General features: G+C 42.5%; 1 protein-coding gene across 4 annotated transcripts in view; it reads right to left on the reverse strand.

The window, feature by feature from the left end:
* Positions 1 to 3,608, reverse strand: part of METAP1D (methionyl aminopeptidase type 1D, mitochondrial) — a 60,161-nt gene extending 56,553 nt beyond the window's left edge. Inside the window, exon 1 of one of the 4 annotated variants that reach the window (XM_039495499.1) lies at positions 3,557 to 3,608. Coding sequence is in view for 2 of the 4 variants with exons in the window: in XM_039495496.1 (XP_039351430.1) it covers positions 2,692 to 2,731 (40 nt within the window). In the remaining 2 variants the exon portion in view is untranslated. Of the gene's footprint in view, positions 1 to 2,691; positions 2,881 to 3,556 lie in introns of those variants that run through there. The other 3 variants (XM_039495496.1, XM_039495494.1, XM_039495498.1) reach the window with 3 other exon arrangements.
* Between the last annotated feature and the right edge of the window lie 14,007 nt (positions 3,609 to 17,615).

Here is a 17,615-nt window from a genome sequence, read left to right on the forward strand (position 1 = left end):
AGTGCCAAGCAATATGGCTTCAGAGGTCCCAGCTGCAAAAGCAGAACTGGTGAAACAAGCACTCAAAGCAAGACATGCTAGACTAGAAGCCCTGGAAAACCTTGCCAGGTTTTGAAGCTTCTGAAATTTAGAGAAAAGTGATAGTGTGAAGCCCTCTAAACTGTTGCACTAAAACCCAACCCATTTGAGACTCAAGCCAAATAATGATTCTTCATACATAGAGCCGTGCTACTGAATATTTCAGGGAAAAGAATGGATGTGAATGACAGAGGGAGGATCCAACAGCTACCAGGAATAAAAATAAATAACTAAGAGTTTGAATCTGAAGGACAAACAGTATGGCTTTTTATGGACTTAAGTAAACTTTCCTTACGGATACAAACATTCATCACTGAAGAAACTAACATTCTGCCCTTCAAAGTTCATGGTTATATATAAAGACTTTTATATTTTCAAACTCAAAACCTGCTCCAAAACTGTTGGATAGACTCAAAACAAAAAGTATAGCAGAAGATATGGGCTCCTTATGCGAGAGAAAGACTGAACTTTTGCTCTATGTATTAGCTCTAACCTTATGCTTTAGTTGGAAGCATGCAGACTTTGGCTTAATGTCACAGTTAATGGTTTTAAAGAGTCCTGTGGCACCTTATAGACTAACAGACGTATTGGAGCATGAGCTTTCGTGGGTGAATACCCACTTCATCAGATGCATGAAGTATTCATTCACGAAAGCTCATGCTCCAATACGTCTGTTAGTCTATAAGGTGCCACCGGACTCTTTGCTGCTTTTACAGATCCAGACTAACACGGCTACCCCTCTGATACTTAATGGTTTTAGTATTTTCAGTTTATGCTCCGTTATTGTAGCAGATTATTGAACAGACTTTTCCAGAACACCACAAAAGTACTTTTTCCTTTATGAAAGACCATTCTTTCTCTCTCCTCACAGATTTAGAGACCAATTCTTACTCAAGCAAATACTTTGATGGGATTATTAATTTACAACCCTCAAAAGCATGCTATTCCTGAAACAGCTTCCAATCTTTTATCATGTGACACAATAAAATAAAGGGTTCAGAAAGAAAAAATATAAATCACAGCAATAAGATTATACAGTTACTCAGCAATGGTAAGTGTGTAGCATGTCTGAACAATTTTTTTAAATAGTTTTTAATCAATATGCTACTTAAATAAAAATAAATTGTCTTGGCTGACTCACTTCTTGTGGACTACATGGCAGAAGTGGTGCTTTTAGGAGGGATTTGTACAAGGGGAAAGTTTGGGGAGCATATTCTGCACATAAGTGGCAGTGTGGAAAAAGGTATAGAGTGAGGACTAATCATAAGGGTTTGCAAGATTGGGCCTTTATTAAAAAGACAAAAAGTAGTTGGGACCACACACTTCTGTCAATATATTGAATCTATTACTGATACAAACAACAGCTAAAATTATAACTGAATGGTTAGAGCAAAATAATTATCTTGTGAATTTATATTATGCATTCAGTAGTACTTTGGGTCTGATATGATTTTAAGACAGAATAATCTAGTCCTACTCAGAGCTAGTTTAATAAACACAGACAGTAGTACCTAATATAAAGGCTGCCATTTTATGTTAGCGCTCCCAAAGTTACTAGTTCTGGTAGAGCTGATGCAGCACTAGCAACAGAAGAACTTGTTTGAAAGTTATCCTGATGTAGCCTGGGACCTTCTGTGGGAATGGGTTTGTTTGTGCCTTGTGTGTGGGTATAGTGAGTCGTGGATGGACAGTTCTCTGTCCCCCTCTCCCTTGGGTACGGTGAGTTTGCTATATCTGTGAATGGTTTCTCTTGTAGGAATGGGTTATTCTGGGTCACAGTCTCTCCCTGCAGGGACAGGAAAAAAGTTCCTCCTCTTGAAAAGATTTTGGAAGTTTTATACTCCCTAGAATGTATAGATGGGATCTTACTCTGTGTATGTGTGCATCTATAAAAAGCCTGGTCTACTCTAGAAACTCACAAATAAAATTTCTATTGGTTCAGCTAATGTGGTGTTAGCATGACAGAAGAAAGTGTACACAAGTTTCCCATGGCAGGACCAATTTTTACCATTGTTCAGTTACACTTGCTTTTGGTATTAACTACAATAGCGGTAAACAGGTGCAACCACTGAAACCTTGCCTACGCTACATCCTCTCAAGGCTATTAAACCTAGTGGGTTTTTCCCCCCTACATTTCTACAGCATAGACACAGTCTCTCCATCAAGGGAAAGAGGACAAGGATGAAGTTGTTATGAGTTACACCACGTCTCCTTGAAAAAGGAAAATGACAGTGTTTATTACAGTCTATCTCCCACGGATCAGTGATTTTCTTGTGTGTATTATACCTTCTTCTCGTGGGGAGCCCAGTAGTGGGTGTTAGCGTCTCTCGACCAGGGGAGTGTGGAGAGAAGAGCATTTTTGCCGTATAGGTTTGTTGGTGTCGGAGGGGGTGGGGGGATTTTGCTAAGTGGTGTTTTTTGTAAGGCTGCTACCTCCGGGGAAAGATACGTTAATGGGTTTTATAATGAAACCGCCACGCCACGCCACGCCACGCCACGCCACCCCACCTCCCCTCCCCTCCCCTCCCCTCCCCTTCCCTTCCCTTCCCTACCCTACACTCCCATTCACTAGCCGCCGCCACCGAGCACAGAGCAGGGAACCCATTCACTCACCTCCGCTCACCAGCGTGCAGACAGCCCTGGGCGCCGCCATCTTGAACAGATGGGCCAGGGTCACGTGAGCGTAGGCGGGCTGCGGCCCAGGCGGGGCTAGGGTGCCCGCTGGGGCCCGCCCTCTAGCCTGGCCGCGGGTAACCTGCCAGGGGCGCTGGGTTCCAGCCGCGCCGAGAGTGTGCAAGCGCCGCGGCGCTTTGCCCCGCTCTCAGCCGGCCCTGCGGTCACTAGAGCGCGGCTTTCCTGGCCGAGCTTCCTTTGAGAACGGAAACGGGAGAGCGAGGTTGGAGGAGAAGGAGCCCGCCTGGGCGCCCGCCCAGCCCGACCGGCTCCCCCTCCCCCAGCCCGTCCGAGCTCTCGCCTCGTCCGACCGGCTCCCCCCTCCCCCGGCCCGCCCGGGCTCTCGCCTCGTCCGACCGGCTCTCCCCTCCCCCGGCCCGCCCGGGCTCTCGCCTCGTCCGACCGGCTCCCCCCTCCCCCGGCCCGCCCGGGCTCTCGCCTCGTCCGACCGGCTCCCTCCCCGGCCCGCCCGGGCTCTCGCCTCGTCCGAGCGGCTCCCACTCCCCTAGCCCGCCCGGGCTCTCGCCTCGACCGACCTGCTGCCCCCCCCCTTCCCGCCCGGCCACCTGAGGGCCGCTGTCAGGTGTCATTATGTGCCCTGGTCACTAGTCTCCTTGCCCAAGGCCTCTAGCACCCGCTGCCCTCTCCGACAGTGCTACGCCTCGCAGGGCAGAACTTCCCCGGCCCTCTCTGTGCAGACCCCCAGATGAACGGGTTGCTGCTGGCCTGCCGCCCTTTCACTTGCCCTCCCTGAGACCACCTCCCTTCCCTTCCTCCGCACTCCCCCATTACTGCCAGTGCTCACAGGGGGAAGTCGGGAGCCTGCTGGGGCCTCCTGGTTCTAATCCGCTGTAGCACCGGAGGCGCCTGGCCTGGCCTCTCCCGTTACAACCCCTTTTGCAGGCATCCAAGCTCCTCTTGATAATAGAGAGGTTGGGCAGCTCTTAAAGTGAGGAGGTGGAACGAGCAGCGCTGGGACCTGCCAGACCTTCTCCGAGCTCCATTCAGAGAGTGCTTTGCAGAACAGGGCTTGAAAACTTCTCTGCTATACACTACCAGTAGTTGGTTGCCTACAGAGAGGCAAGCTTTGCCTGTTGGGCGCATTGGAGTCTGTTCTAAAGCTGATATTAATTGAAAAGGACTGCTGAATTTCCCTTGTGTTCTGTAATTTAAATCCTATTGAGTCTTTGCTTCTAACAAAGTTAGCTTGATTAGGGACGCTGCTGTAAGCTGTATGAAGTCCCACTTATTATTCGAGTCATGAGTATTCTCCCTTTTTTTCATAGCTTTGAATGGCAGTGATGGGAAGTAAAAAAAAACAAAAAATAGAGTCTAGTAATTTTTAGCCAGTAAGTGAGTCGGTGTGGTGAAGTGATTCCTAAAAAGAAATTACAATCCACTGGTGAGCTGTGGCTATACCACACTCTGTAGAACTAGAAATGGTGTATTGTATAATTTCCACTTTTAGAATCTTCTCTATCTCATTTGATTATATCAAGTAAGAACAGGCTATGGAACAAACCCTGGACATGAAGCAATCACATGAGGGGTGGGGAAAAGTCTTCACTGGAGCCACAGTGTACTTACTGCTTGACTTTGCTTTATCCCTGCAGAATCATGAAGGAGATGCCTAAAACTAAAACAAGTTAGTTGTATTTTAGTCCAGCTAGTTACTTCATCTACAGTCACTTACTGCAGCACAGCCAAACATCATTCAATAAAAATTAAACACCTAGAAAGAACAAACCAGCTACTTACTATAGTATAGAGGATGAACCCAACAGTTCTCAGACAAATATATCAAGCACAAAGGGATCAAATACCCAACTAATAAGAGGAATGGGGAGCAATTATGGTAGCAGCTATAAAAGCAAGGGTGGGGGACACCCAAAATTCAGACATGAAATAAATAGGCCAAGAGAGGGGGAAAAAAATCCAAAGTCTTAAAGTCAGCAGTGGGGGAAGCTGGTGGGGGGTTACTCCTGCAAACTTGCATCAGATGAGAGTAGATGGCTAAAACTTTGTATTTATTTCCTGGCTTTGTACTTATTGTGTCTGGGTAAATATACAAATGTTTAAAAAGTAGACTACTAGAAATAGGTTACAAATCAGAGAAACACCATCAATGCAATCAGGCCCCAACCCACTCATGGAAAAATATATGAATTTTACACTGCACTCTGAAGGATAGACTACCTACTGAACCAGCTAGGGGGCAGCTTTAAAAGGTGAGGGCCTCCATTAGAAGCAACCCATCACCCACATGTTCCTGTATAAGGACTGTCTGCTAAAGTGTATCAGTTGATCATATACCTCATATGCAAACCATGTAGTTCTTTAAAGATCAGTAGCAGTACCTTGTATTGCCCCCAGATATGAACAAGTAAGCTAATCTATTCCTTATATCAAGACCCACTAAGCAGATGAGCTGCTACATTCTGTATCAGTTCAGTTGTAGCCTGTGACTTGTCTTCAAGGGTAGCACTATAATAATCCAGTGTGGAGATGAAAGTGGCAAGATCCAAATCAAAGAGAAATTGAGCTAAAATAGATGAAAAATGGCACTCCTATCAATTGCTACCTAGTGGGACTCAGGGAATTCCCCTACTCAGAGGGGCAGAATCCGACACCTTCATATGGCTGCTCCTTCAGCCAAACATCATGATCTCTCTCTCATTGGATTGAGCTTCGGCCTGCTTGCTTCATCTTGGCAAGGCACTTGGGAAACCAGACATCTCACATTTGGTTCAATTAAAGAAATTCAGAGCTTCATGCAACCTGCACAATGGCCACCCAGCTCAAAGTATCTTACATACATGCTGAAATGGGGGGAGAGCTGCATGCCAGAACAACTACAGAACTTCACAATAAAATTTATGAACAACATTACATGGTGGAGTTGTCTGCAGTAGCAGAGGACTGGGACATCAGATCCTATATCATTATGTTCCTATGTAATCCCTGGGGGGCAGGGGGGAAAGAGGGCTGATGGGTAATTAGCTATCACTATTCTCTGGACTTTTTCTAATGGGTAGAAACAGACACTATTCAAATGTAATTCTGTGCTTTCTTGCCTGGAGACATAGATGACTCAACAAAATCTCATAATGTTATCAAGGGCTGCTGCCACAGGAATTAACTTGACTGTTGACCATTGCTAGCAGACTGATGACAGAGGTTAGCTTGATCTCCATGAGCCTGAAACCCAACTGACAGGGACCAAGGAAATCCAAGGATTCCAGATATGCCAGAACTGTCTTGCCACCACCTTTGCAATTACCTTGCCAATAGAGGTCAGATTATAGAAGTAGTACATATGTACATAGTACATAAGTCAGCCAGCTTCTTTTCTATTATCCTAAAGAACAAATGAGCAACTGTTGCAACCTCTGGATCAGTTTCAAAGGAATCCCAATTAGGAGATCATTATAGTAGTCTTAAATTTGTGCTTCGATGAGGATTTTTGCTACTCAGTAAGAAAGCACCTAAACTAGGAAGTTTAGACTTGAAATTAGACAAAGGTTTCTAACCATTAGTCAAGTATCAGAGGGGTAGCCGTGTTAGTCTGGATCTGTAAAAGCAACAAAGAATCCTGTGGCACCTTATAGACTAACAGACGTTTTGCAGCATGAGCTTTCGTGGGTGAATACCCACTTCTTCAGATGCAAGTGGTGGAAATTTCCAGGGGCAGGTTTATATATGCAAGCAAGAAGCAAGCTAGAGATAACGAGGTTAGTTCAATCAGGGAGGATGAGGCCCTGTTCTAGCAGTTGAGGTGTGAAAACCAAGGGAGGAGAAACTGGTTCTGTAATTGGCAAGCCATTCACAGTCTTTGTTTAATCCTGAGCTGATGGTGTCAAATTTGCAGATGAACTGGAGCTCAGCAGTTTCTCTTTGAAGTCTGGTCCTGAAGTTTTTTTGCTGCAGGATGGCCACCTTAAGATCTGCTATTGTGTGGCCAGGGAGGTTGAAGTGTTCTCCTACAGGTTTTTGTATATTGCCATTCCTAATATCTGATTTGTGTCCATTTATCCTTTTCCTTAGAGACTGTCCAGTTTGACCGATGTACATAGCAGAGGGGCATTGCTGGCATATGATGGCATATATTACATTGGTGGACGTGCAGGTGAATGAACCGGTGATGGTGTGGCTGATCTGGTTAGGTCCTGTGATGGTGTTGCTGGTGTAGATATGTGGGCAGAGTTGGCATCGAGGTTTGTTGCATGGGTTGGTTCCTGAGCTAGAGTTACTATGGTGTGGTGTGCAGTTCTCACCAGTAACTGCACACCACACCATAGTAACTCTAGCTCAGGAACCAACCCATGCAACAAACCTCGATGCCAACTCTGCCCACATATCTACACCAGCAACACCATCACAGGACCTAACCAGATCAGCCACACCATCACCGGTTCATTCACCTGCACGTCCACCAATGTAATATATGCCATCATATGCCAGCCCTGCCCCTGTGCTATGGACCTCGGTCATCCTGGACAGTCTCTATGGTCAAGGATTAATGGTCCCAAATCGGATAGTAGGAATGGCAATATACAAAAACCTGTAGGAGAACACTTCAACCTCCCTGGCCACACAATAGCAGATCTTAAGGTGGCCATCCTGCAGCAAAAAAACTTCAGGACCAGACTTCAAAGAGAAACTGCTGAGCTCCAGTTCATCTGCAAATTTGACACCATCAGCTCAGGATTAAACAAAGACTGTGAATGGCTTGCCAATTACAGAACCAGTTTCTCCTCCCTTGGTTTTCACACCTCAACTGCTAGAACAGGGCCTCATCCTCCCTGATTGAACTAACCTCGTTATCTCTAGCTTGCTTCTTGCTTGCATATATAAACCTGCCCCTGGAAATTTCCACCACTTGCATCTGAAGAAGTGGGTATTCACCCACGAAAGCTCATGCTGCAAAACGTCTGTTAGTCTATAAGGTGCCACAGGATTCTTTGTTGCTCTAACCATTAGAGGAGTGAAGTTCTGGAACAGCCTTCCAAGGGGAGTAGTGGGGGCAAAAGACATATCTGGCTTTAAGACTAAGCTTGATACGTTTATGGAAGGGATGGTATGATGGGATAGCCTAATTTTGGCAATTAATTTTGCTCTGTGATGGGATGTTAGATGGGATGGGAGTTACTGCAGAGAATTCTTTCCTGGGTGCTGGCGGGTGAGTCTTGCCCACATGCTCAGGGTTTAACTGATCACCATATTTGGGGTCGGGAAGGAATTTTCCTCCGGGGCAGATTGGCAGAGGCCCTGGAGGTTTTTCGCCTTCCTCTGCAGCATGGGGCATGGGTCACTTGCTGGAGGATTCTCTGCAGCTTGAGGTCTTCAAACCACAATTTGAAGACTCCAATAACTCAGACATAGGTTACGGGTTTGTTATAGAAGTGGATGGGTAAAATTCTGTGGCCTGCTTTGTGCAGGAGGTCAGACTAGATGATGATAATGGTCCCTTCTGACCTTAAAGTCTATGAGTCTATAACTTGCCAGATTTAAGTATAGTCAAAACTTTTATATGGTTTCAGATAGAGTGGAAATCAGTGAGGCCAGATCTAGTTGTAGTCAGAAAGGAAGTGCCCACTAAATCTAAGCACAATAAACATAAGGATGTGCATCTTGCTGTGTCCAGGTACTACTAGTAAATCCACCCCTGGAAAACTTTGATTTTGCTACTCTGTTCTTAGATGTGGCTTTATTCACAACTCCCTCAAAATCTTTCAAAACCTTTGAAATGATTAGTCAAATTGCTGTGGAAGGAGTTTCCCCCAGGAATTGAAATTATAGGCGAGGTGTTCAAAAACCACTGAATTGGTAACACTAGACTTGATCACTAAGGGGAGGATGGGGAAGGTGTAGGGAAGTATTTAGTCTTGATGCACATGCAAGTTACCTCCGTTAACAAGTGAAAGTCATATGTACATGGCAAGGAAAGAACATAACTATGGTGAGACAACTTTAGGTAGTATTAGTATATAAAATGATTTTTCTCCTAATGGGCATTCTGTATTGAGATCTCAACATAATTTTTAAATGATATTTTCAAAATGAACTGCAAAGCGTTTCTAACAGAAGTTGTTTCTAAATGAGTGATAAACTAAACATATAAAATAGACAAAGATTCCAATAAATTTTTACACCACATCAAAAAACAAAATCACTCTCTTACAGCACTTCCACTTACCTTAGAGGTTTCAGGTTAAGATTAATGTTTCACATTAAATAGATAAACTAAGTAGGAAACATTAAAATCTTAAAATCATGCTTTATTTAAAAAGATAAGCAAAGGCTCAGTGGGAAAGGAGATGAGCATCTTCAAAAATAAATTATATTAAACATGGAGCATCTCCTTCATTATAATGCATTTAGAAACAAGAAGGCAGATGCTGAGCCTTCCCCTCCCCATTGAACTAGATTTCATTTATGTTCACTCTGATTTACTCAGAACAGCCCTAACTAGAGCACATTCTTCTTATTTGAGGCATGTTAACAGCATTACATTTTCTCTGATCTCTAAAGGAAGAAAAGCTGCAGCTGCTGCAGGAACAGACAGCACACAGCCCTGCTCTGCTGTCACCCAGAGCTTTCACAATGAACAAGACAGAACACTGAAGCACATATGTGATCAGCCCAAGGCTTCTGTATGTAGTCACCTGTCACAATAATTCTTTTTAAAAGATCTTCCAGATGAAATGAATTTGTCTAAATCAACATTTTTCTATAAGCTTGCAATATTTTGAAAGGGGTGAAGGGAGGAATTTCACTGCCCTTTTAGATCTGTTTCTCTGTGCTGGAGATTTAAACATTTTTAACCTGGGAACCTGAGAATTGTCATAATAGATCAGATCAATGATCCCTCTAGTTATATGGGGCTAACAATGGGGCTGCAGAGAAGCCTCATAGATGCTCAGAGTTAGGCTTGGCAGAATTCAATTTTTGTATATAATTTTGATGGATAATATGGATGTTAAAGCATTTTTTTCAATTTTTATTGATTTAAATGTTCACAGTTGTATGAAATTATGGGGGGGTTGTCAATATCGCATATCTAAATATACGAAATAAATACCCTTAAATCAAACTCTAAGTTCTCAAGCAGCATTCTTCTTACTCTGCCTATCTGTAAATTATCATTGATGAAAATATTTTTTATTGGATATACATAGTGAAATCGATGTTTACCAATATTTACTGATAAAAATCAAATCCTTCCAAGCCTGCTCAGAGTCCAGTATCTTGTTTCTGACAACAGTCAGTACCAGATGCTTCAGAGGAAGGTGCAGTGGAGCCCCTGATAGACAATTATTGGATAGGTGGAGTAGTTTGAGTAGACATGGTTATTTATATTGGCTCGCCACTTTAAACAGAATGTGGGTCTGCTAGTATTGCTTTGAATAGTTAGCCTTCCATTTTCAACCACTGCTTGAGATTTTTGGTTGAAGGATACCAATGGGAGCCAATTGTGTGGCTAAAAGCCTGTGAAACCTAAACATCTGGATAAATGGAAATTAAGTACTGAAGTCTTTTTCCTCCCCAGTCACTGATCCAGGACTAGTGCTTGGAATAGCTTATCGGTCCTGAAGGCACTTGTATTCATCTGTCACAGTGTTCCTAGACAGCGTAGAGATATCAGACTTTAATATTTTATCATGCTACCTTCTTTGCCCCACTTAAAATCCAACATTATCTTAGTGACCAGTGTTTTACAAATCCTTAGCATTAGAGAATATTTTGCAGTTTGAAAGCCTCAGTTCCAAGTTTTCAGGTGGTCAGCTTACAGCCATGTATTTCAGCTCCAGCAGTTTGACACACTGCTGAAATCACGTCAGAACTGATATAGTGAGAAAAGGCAGAATGGTAAAATATACAACATAGGATTTAGCTAGCACTTTTCCTCCGTAGATCTCCAAGTATTTTTCAAGGAGGGGTAGGCATCATCACCTTTTCTCAGATGAAGCAACAGTCAAAAAGGTATAGAGTATCTTGCCCACAAGTTAGAGGCAGAGTTGGGAAATGAATCCAGGTCTCCTTGTATTTAGCTGTGACATTCTGAGTACATTTCCCAGACCTGCAGAGTGCTGTACAAGTTCAAAAGCTTCACTCTCACCAACAGAAATTGGTCCAATAAACAATATTACCTCACCCACCTTGTGTCTCTAGTATCTTGGGACCAACATGGCTAGAACACTGTATACAATTTATGCTTAGTCCATTTTAAAGTTTGGTATTGTGTAACTATTCAGGGTAGGAAACATATGCTGTTTACCTTGAAAAGCTGAAACTCTGAACTTTACCTACTAGTATACAGTTTTCTTTACTAGCCCTGATAGAGAGGTTCAGTTTAAAAAAACTGTGGCTGGTTCCCTGTTCTAGCAGTGCTTTTGGCACTGGTGCAGGACCATGCCAAGTCCCAGATCTCAAACCAGTGTAATTGTCAGCCCCTGCAATAAACAAGAAAAGTTGCATCCACATTTCTGCATGTATGTACTTACTAAGACAAACATACTTGCTAATTACTTATCTCCTGTTCTGAGTGCCCAACAAACTTTTGCTAAATTGAGTTGCTCTCCCTTCATGTCCTCAAGCAGTTGCTCAGCTTCAATCTAAGGGAACAGCTGTTAGAAAGGTATACTCGCAAAGCAGTGACAGTACTTAAATTGTTAGGAGATTGACAAAAGATTGATTTGCAACTGTCTTCAAATAGAAAGTTCTAAGAGATAGTTGCTATCAGACACTCAGAATCAGAAAAAGGACATTACAAGATAATTTAAATTTCTTCCTTCTTCCAGTGTTCAACAATCCTATTATAAGATAAAGACAGGGGCGGCTCTAGACATTTCACCGCCCCAAGCAGGGCAGGATGCTGCGGGGGGCGCTCTGCCGGTCGCCGGGAGGGTGGCAGGCGGCTCCGGCAAAGCCGCGGGACCAGCGGACCCTCCGCAGGAATGCCTGCGGGAGGTCCACTGGAGCCACCTGCCGCCCTCCCGGCGACTGGCAGAGCGCCCCCATGGCATGCCGCCCCAAGCACGTGCTTGGCGTGCTGGGGCCTGGAGCCGCCCCTGGATAAAGAGCAGTGAATAAATCAGTAAAGTTATCTGTATAAACAAAAGGAATTCCTACCAAGGCATTACTGTATGCCTCTGTTGAATGTTGCAGAGGATGATAGTACGTTGGGCTGAAACCACACACAGCAGCTTTTTGTATTTCTTCATAGGAGGCATGGACATCTTCTGCCCAGGGTATTGCTTCAGATGCAGAGCCTCAGCTACACAAACCTCATTATATTACTACAGCAATTTATGCCTCCTTCTTTACCTTGACATCAGACAGATTTTTCTTGGTTCCTGAAACTATTTCCTAGTGACTTTCTTTTTAGTTTTCACTATTTGTTGTTTATCCAGAGATGATTTCCTCATTGGAAATGTCAGATAGATACCACTCATGTTATAACAGTCTCAAAGTACGTGGGAGAGTTTCCTTCTCTCAGTGCTCTTAAAACTTTAAAAGCTTTCCTTCCACAGATGAGCTACTAGAGTTACTGATCTAAAAAGGAGCATATTTTGAACTTCCCCCTTCCCTTTCTTTATTCTATAGTTCATATTAGGAACTACATGCTCTCCTCTTTTTAAATACCCACTGTTTCCTGGTTGATGGAATTGCTCTCTTCAGGACAGCAAGTGAAAAAGAAGTTGAGAGTTGTGTTGCTCACTTGCCTTTGTCATCATTCTGTGATTTAGCTGTTTATTGTGACTCAGGATAAAATGCTGATGCACTTATGCTGCTCATCCAAGACAGACTCACTGAAAACCACCCTGCATCTCAGCTTGTGCTTTTTGTGTAGCTGGGTGTTCTGCATTCACCTGCTGCAAAGCCTTTCCTTCATGTCAAACAGAGCCAATTTGGTAGGACAATGGCTAGGGAGGAAACTGAGAGCAACATAGTTCCTAATAACTACTCTGCCAAGGTTGCGTGCCCAGGTAGTCACATTTGGAGGGTCCTGTGACGGTTTCCCCCCTCCCGGGATACCACCTGATGTACTGGGATTTCACTGAGCCTGCCTGATCCACTAGCCTGGGCTCCCCGTCCCTGTTTTGCTGTATTAGGCTCTCGGGCCTCTGGCAGCATACGCACACACAGTTAGGGATGCACCAGCTCTGGAATCACAGAGTCTGCAAAGAGCTATGAGAAGACTCAGCTAGGAAATCGCCAAGCACTCAAGTGCAGCTCCCCTGTGGATGGTACACTCAAAATAATATTGTCTTGCGCTGTAGAGAAATCTGTAAAAGCAGCAAAGAGTCCTGTGGCACCTTATAGACTAACAGACGTATTGGAGCATGACCACTTCGTTGGATGCATGTAGTGGAAATTTCCAGGGGCAGGTATATATATGCAAGCAAGAAGCAGGCTAGAGATAACGAGGTTAGTTCAATCAGGGAGGATGAGGCCCTCTTCTAGCAGTTGAGGTGTGAAAACCAAGGGAGGAGAAACTGCTTTTGTAGTTGGCTAGCCATTCACAGTCTGTTTAATCCTGAGCTGATGGTGTCAAATTTGCAGATGAATTGGAGCTCAGCAGTTTCTCTTTGAAGTCTGGTCCTGAAGTTTTTTTGCTGCCAGATGGCTACCTTTAAATCTGCTATAGTGTGTCCAGGGAGGTTGAAGTGTTCTCCTACAGGTTTTTGTATATTGCCATTCCTAATATCTGATTTGTGTCCATTTATCCTTTTCCGTAGGGACTGTCCAGTTTGGCCAATGTACATAGCAGAGGGGCATTGCTGGCATATGATGGCGTATATTACATTGGTGGACGTGCAGGTGAATGAACCAGTGATGGTCTGGCTGATCTGGTTAGAGAAATCTATACAACATAAGCTTGTAAATTCACCCCATCCCTCAATGTGGAGGAAGATATGCACAACTTCTCTCCCCCCATTAGAAATGGCACAAACTGGGTTTAATAATAAACAAAACAAGTTTATTAACTATAAAAAAGCAGATTTTATGTGATTATATGGGATAGCAAACAGAACAAAGCAGATTGCCAAGCAAATAAGACAAAACACGCATACTAAACTTAAGATCTTAAAGAGACTGGTTTCAAGAAGTGATTTCTCAATTTAAATGTTGTTTTAGGCAAGTTGTAGAGTTTCTGTAGCTTAGAGTTCCAGTTATTTCTCTTTACAGACGAGACTCTTGTCTTAGTCTGGACTCAGCCCTTGCCTTTCCCTCAGCTCAGTTCCTTTGTCTCTTCGGGTACTTTCAGCTGTCTTTCTTCTTGGGCAGGAAGGCAGTGGAGAAGAGTCCTGTTTGCCTTACTCCCCAGCCTTAAATAAAGATTTACATAAGGAGGGAATCTTTTGTTTCCCAGTCTTGACCTCCCACTCCTTTTAGTGGAAAATTACTAAAAGTCCAAGATGGTGTTTAGTACCAGGTGACAGGACCACCTGACTTCTAGTAGTGTCACAGCTATGTCCCAGGATGCCTCTCAGGAAGGAGACAGATTAGTATCTTCAAAGTCTTATTGTTTCTTCCTAATGGCCCATCAAGGCTGATGGCCTGTTGTCTGGTGGGTGTCTCTCAAATACACACACAGTTGTAATTGTTACATAGTCAATTTTCCTAACTTTAGATACAGAAATGACACATGCATACCAATTGGATAATCACATTAATTATAACCTTTCTGATGATACCTTACAAGACCCATCTTGAATAAAATCTCAGTTATGCCATATCCATATCATAAGCATATTTCCATAAATAATATGGGGTGTAACATCACAGGCCCTTGCTCCCTCTAAAGACTACAGGGATATGGGATTGGGAATTTGGGGATAGGAAGAAAGGCAAGTTGTCTGCCTGTAAATTAGCACAGCCAAGTCTCTGGAGGAATTTAGTTTCCCCTTCCTGAGATTAAGGCAGAATCATGGAGAGGAAGGGAGGCTGAAAAGACAACCAAGCCTGCATCCCAAAAGCTGGTGGGCACGAGAGTTCTGCAGAGGCCAGGTTCCCTAATCCTGATGCATGTGAACCCCTGGTGTGGCTAGTGCTGAATCTGCTGTGGTCAGTAGAGCTGAAGCCATGGACAGGGAGTTGCCCTTTTGTGGTACTGTAGGGTTTGAGTAGCCCATTAAGTATAGCCAGGTTCTCACTGAGTTGCTGGTTTGGGGGGGAGGAGGAAGCAGCTACATGAGATTTTAAGGATTTTCCCCACCACCAGTAGCTTGCCTGCAATATCAGATGGGAGAGAGGTATGCGGGAACAGAGCACTGGAACATTTTCTCAGATTCTGTTCCATCTTCTTGCTTTGTCACAAACTTCTTCAGCCTTGGGTGGGTTAGCAATGACTCAGAAGAATCACATTCCTTGCCTAGAGGATTTTGTGCTTGCATTTCCAAAAAAATATTTTTAAAAAACAGTTGTGTTAGTTAAACATTAACACATTTTGCACAGGAAAAATGTATTCTTAAGGCTCCATGGTAACCGGTTACCTGGATCACCCTGTTACTGCTGCAGAGGGCAGGGCAGTTCTCTAATGCCTTCCTGGGGACCAAGACTAGCAACTAGCTGAAGGTCTTGGGCCTAGTCTCTCTCTAAGCCTCATGAAGGGGGAACAATTCATCATAGGTATTAGAAGTAGAATGAAATTATCTTAATGGTTTTGGGAAGTGCTCTTCTCTCTCCTCCTGATCCTTTGAAGTTCTTTCCTGCTCTATTTTAGGCATTTCTGATGTCCTCCATTGTTGCAGGGGAAACATGGATCTCTAAACTTGGCACTGCTCAGGTAAGCAGAGGAATTGGGTTTTAAAATATTTTAAAAATGCATTTGCCATTAAATCTACCCATATAATCTGAAAATTAGAGTGTGGCTGTCTTCTAAAAAGATGTACAAAAAATTGCAATGAGTATTTCACATTGATTGTTTTGAACATATTTGCTCCATTTCAAGTAAAAAAATGTTTTTTAGGTTACTGCACATAACCTGCGGTCTGACAGTCTAGCTGCATTCTCACACATCACTACTAGAATAGGAGTGTGCAACACAAATTCTGTTCTGTTAAGCCTGTGCAATACCACAGATGGCAGTGGGTTTGCACAGAGGCAACAGAAAATAATTTGACCCTGCAGTTGAACTGCATTAACAATTCTGCAGATGCGAGAGCCAAAATAAAATCTACCTCACTTTCCCATATCTGGTGTTCTCTTTGTATTGCTAGCCGACATAAAAAGTAGTAAAAAACCCGTTACTGTAAATGAACAAGCAACTGGGACTCTGAATTAATACAAGTAGCACATAATGTTGAGTAAGGTGCTGTATTTACATAGCTGCTGGTCAGAGTAGAACTACATTTAACGCCGAGTCGCTGTTACTGTAACTTTTTTATTTTGAGACTGCAGGCAGTTTGGCAACTTTTCATTTTCAAGTATTCCAATATTTTTTCATTTTATTTTACCCCTTTGCTTTGAAGTACTTGCTGAGATTCACAGGTTTCCGTACTGGTAACAAGAGACTTTCACTGCTAGTTGTATAAAAATTGTCTAGTAAGCGATGAAAGACTACGTCAGAAAGCAGCATTCTGATGCTTCTACAACAAAGATCATCATACACAACTTTAGTTTCTTGACCATTGCTGTACAACCTGAAAGTTCAACCACAGTATTTTCAAGTTCGGCAAACTCGCCTTTAAATCCTGTTTCAAGAAGTTTAAAGTTTCACGTGGTCTTCAGTTAAAGTGATTGAGCAATTTGGTTGTAGCCAAAATGGATAAGAAATACATGGAGAATTTTAAAAAAGATAAAATCACTTAAAATAAATCTGTTAATGCTTATTCCATATATAATGAGAAGTTTCCATTAATATTTAATAATTCAGTGGAAGAACAGCAACTTCTTAGTTTAGTTTATCCTGGAAAATTTTGATTACATTTGCTTAAATAGAAATTTGCATTCGGATTCCTCCTAATTTTCTATAGAATTCTTGTCATTGGAGTGTCTCACTGGTAAGGAGTAGAAGACATGGCCTAATTCAACATTTGATTATCCAATTTCAGTTTGTTGGGTTTTTTTTTTTTTTTGCTAATATCTACAGCTGAAGTGTAAACTTTTCCTTTCTCTCTCAGTATTTAAAAGAACCAAGATATTTAAGTATGAAAAGTTGACTACTGAATGCCTATATATTATGCTACCAGGTTCATAGCTCCACAAAATGAGATTCCTGTGACCACTTAATAGCAAAGCTGTGCAAACCATGTTATTCTATCAATGCAAATCTATCAGGATGGATGAAAAAAATCAATAATTAAAAAATAAATATCACATTTTTAAATTTAAATTAAATACAGATTTTTAAAAATAAACCTATTTAAAATTAAATTTGAAATTGACAACTTATGTTAAGGCCTAAAATTATATTAAAGTAATTTTAATTAAATACAAGAATAATATTAAGCATCTCGTTTGCTACTGAAGTTTTAAAAGAAGTCGAAGCACTGAGCTAGTGGAAGTTAATAGCTAAACACCTGCAACCACAGTTGGTTGAAGTGCTAAATCAATGTTTGACAGCAGAAGCCTCTTTTACAGGTAGAGAGAGAATATTTTTTTCACTTTTGTTGATTCAGCTAGTTCAATACAAATGCAAGTTCATTCAAAGTTAAGAAGCTGACTGGGAGTTGAAAAAAGCAGGAAAGCTTGTTTTCTTCTTCCAATCTGTGAATAAAAACTAGGTATGAGAGGATGAGACCCAATAGTTCTAAAATCTTGAAGGACCCAGTGACCGGAAACAATCAGGTGAATTCATTAACTACACAGAGAATACTTCCTTTGTTTAGTAAATCACTGTTAAAGGCAAAATATGT

The sequence above is a fragment of the Mauremys reevesii genome, linkage group 11, assembly GCF_016161935.1.
Source record: "Mauremys reevesii isolate NIE-2019 linkage group 11, ASM1616193v1, whole genome shotgun sequence".
NCBI lineage: Eukaryota > Metazoa > Chordata > Testudines > Geoemydidae > Mauremys > Mauremys reevesii.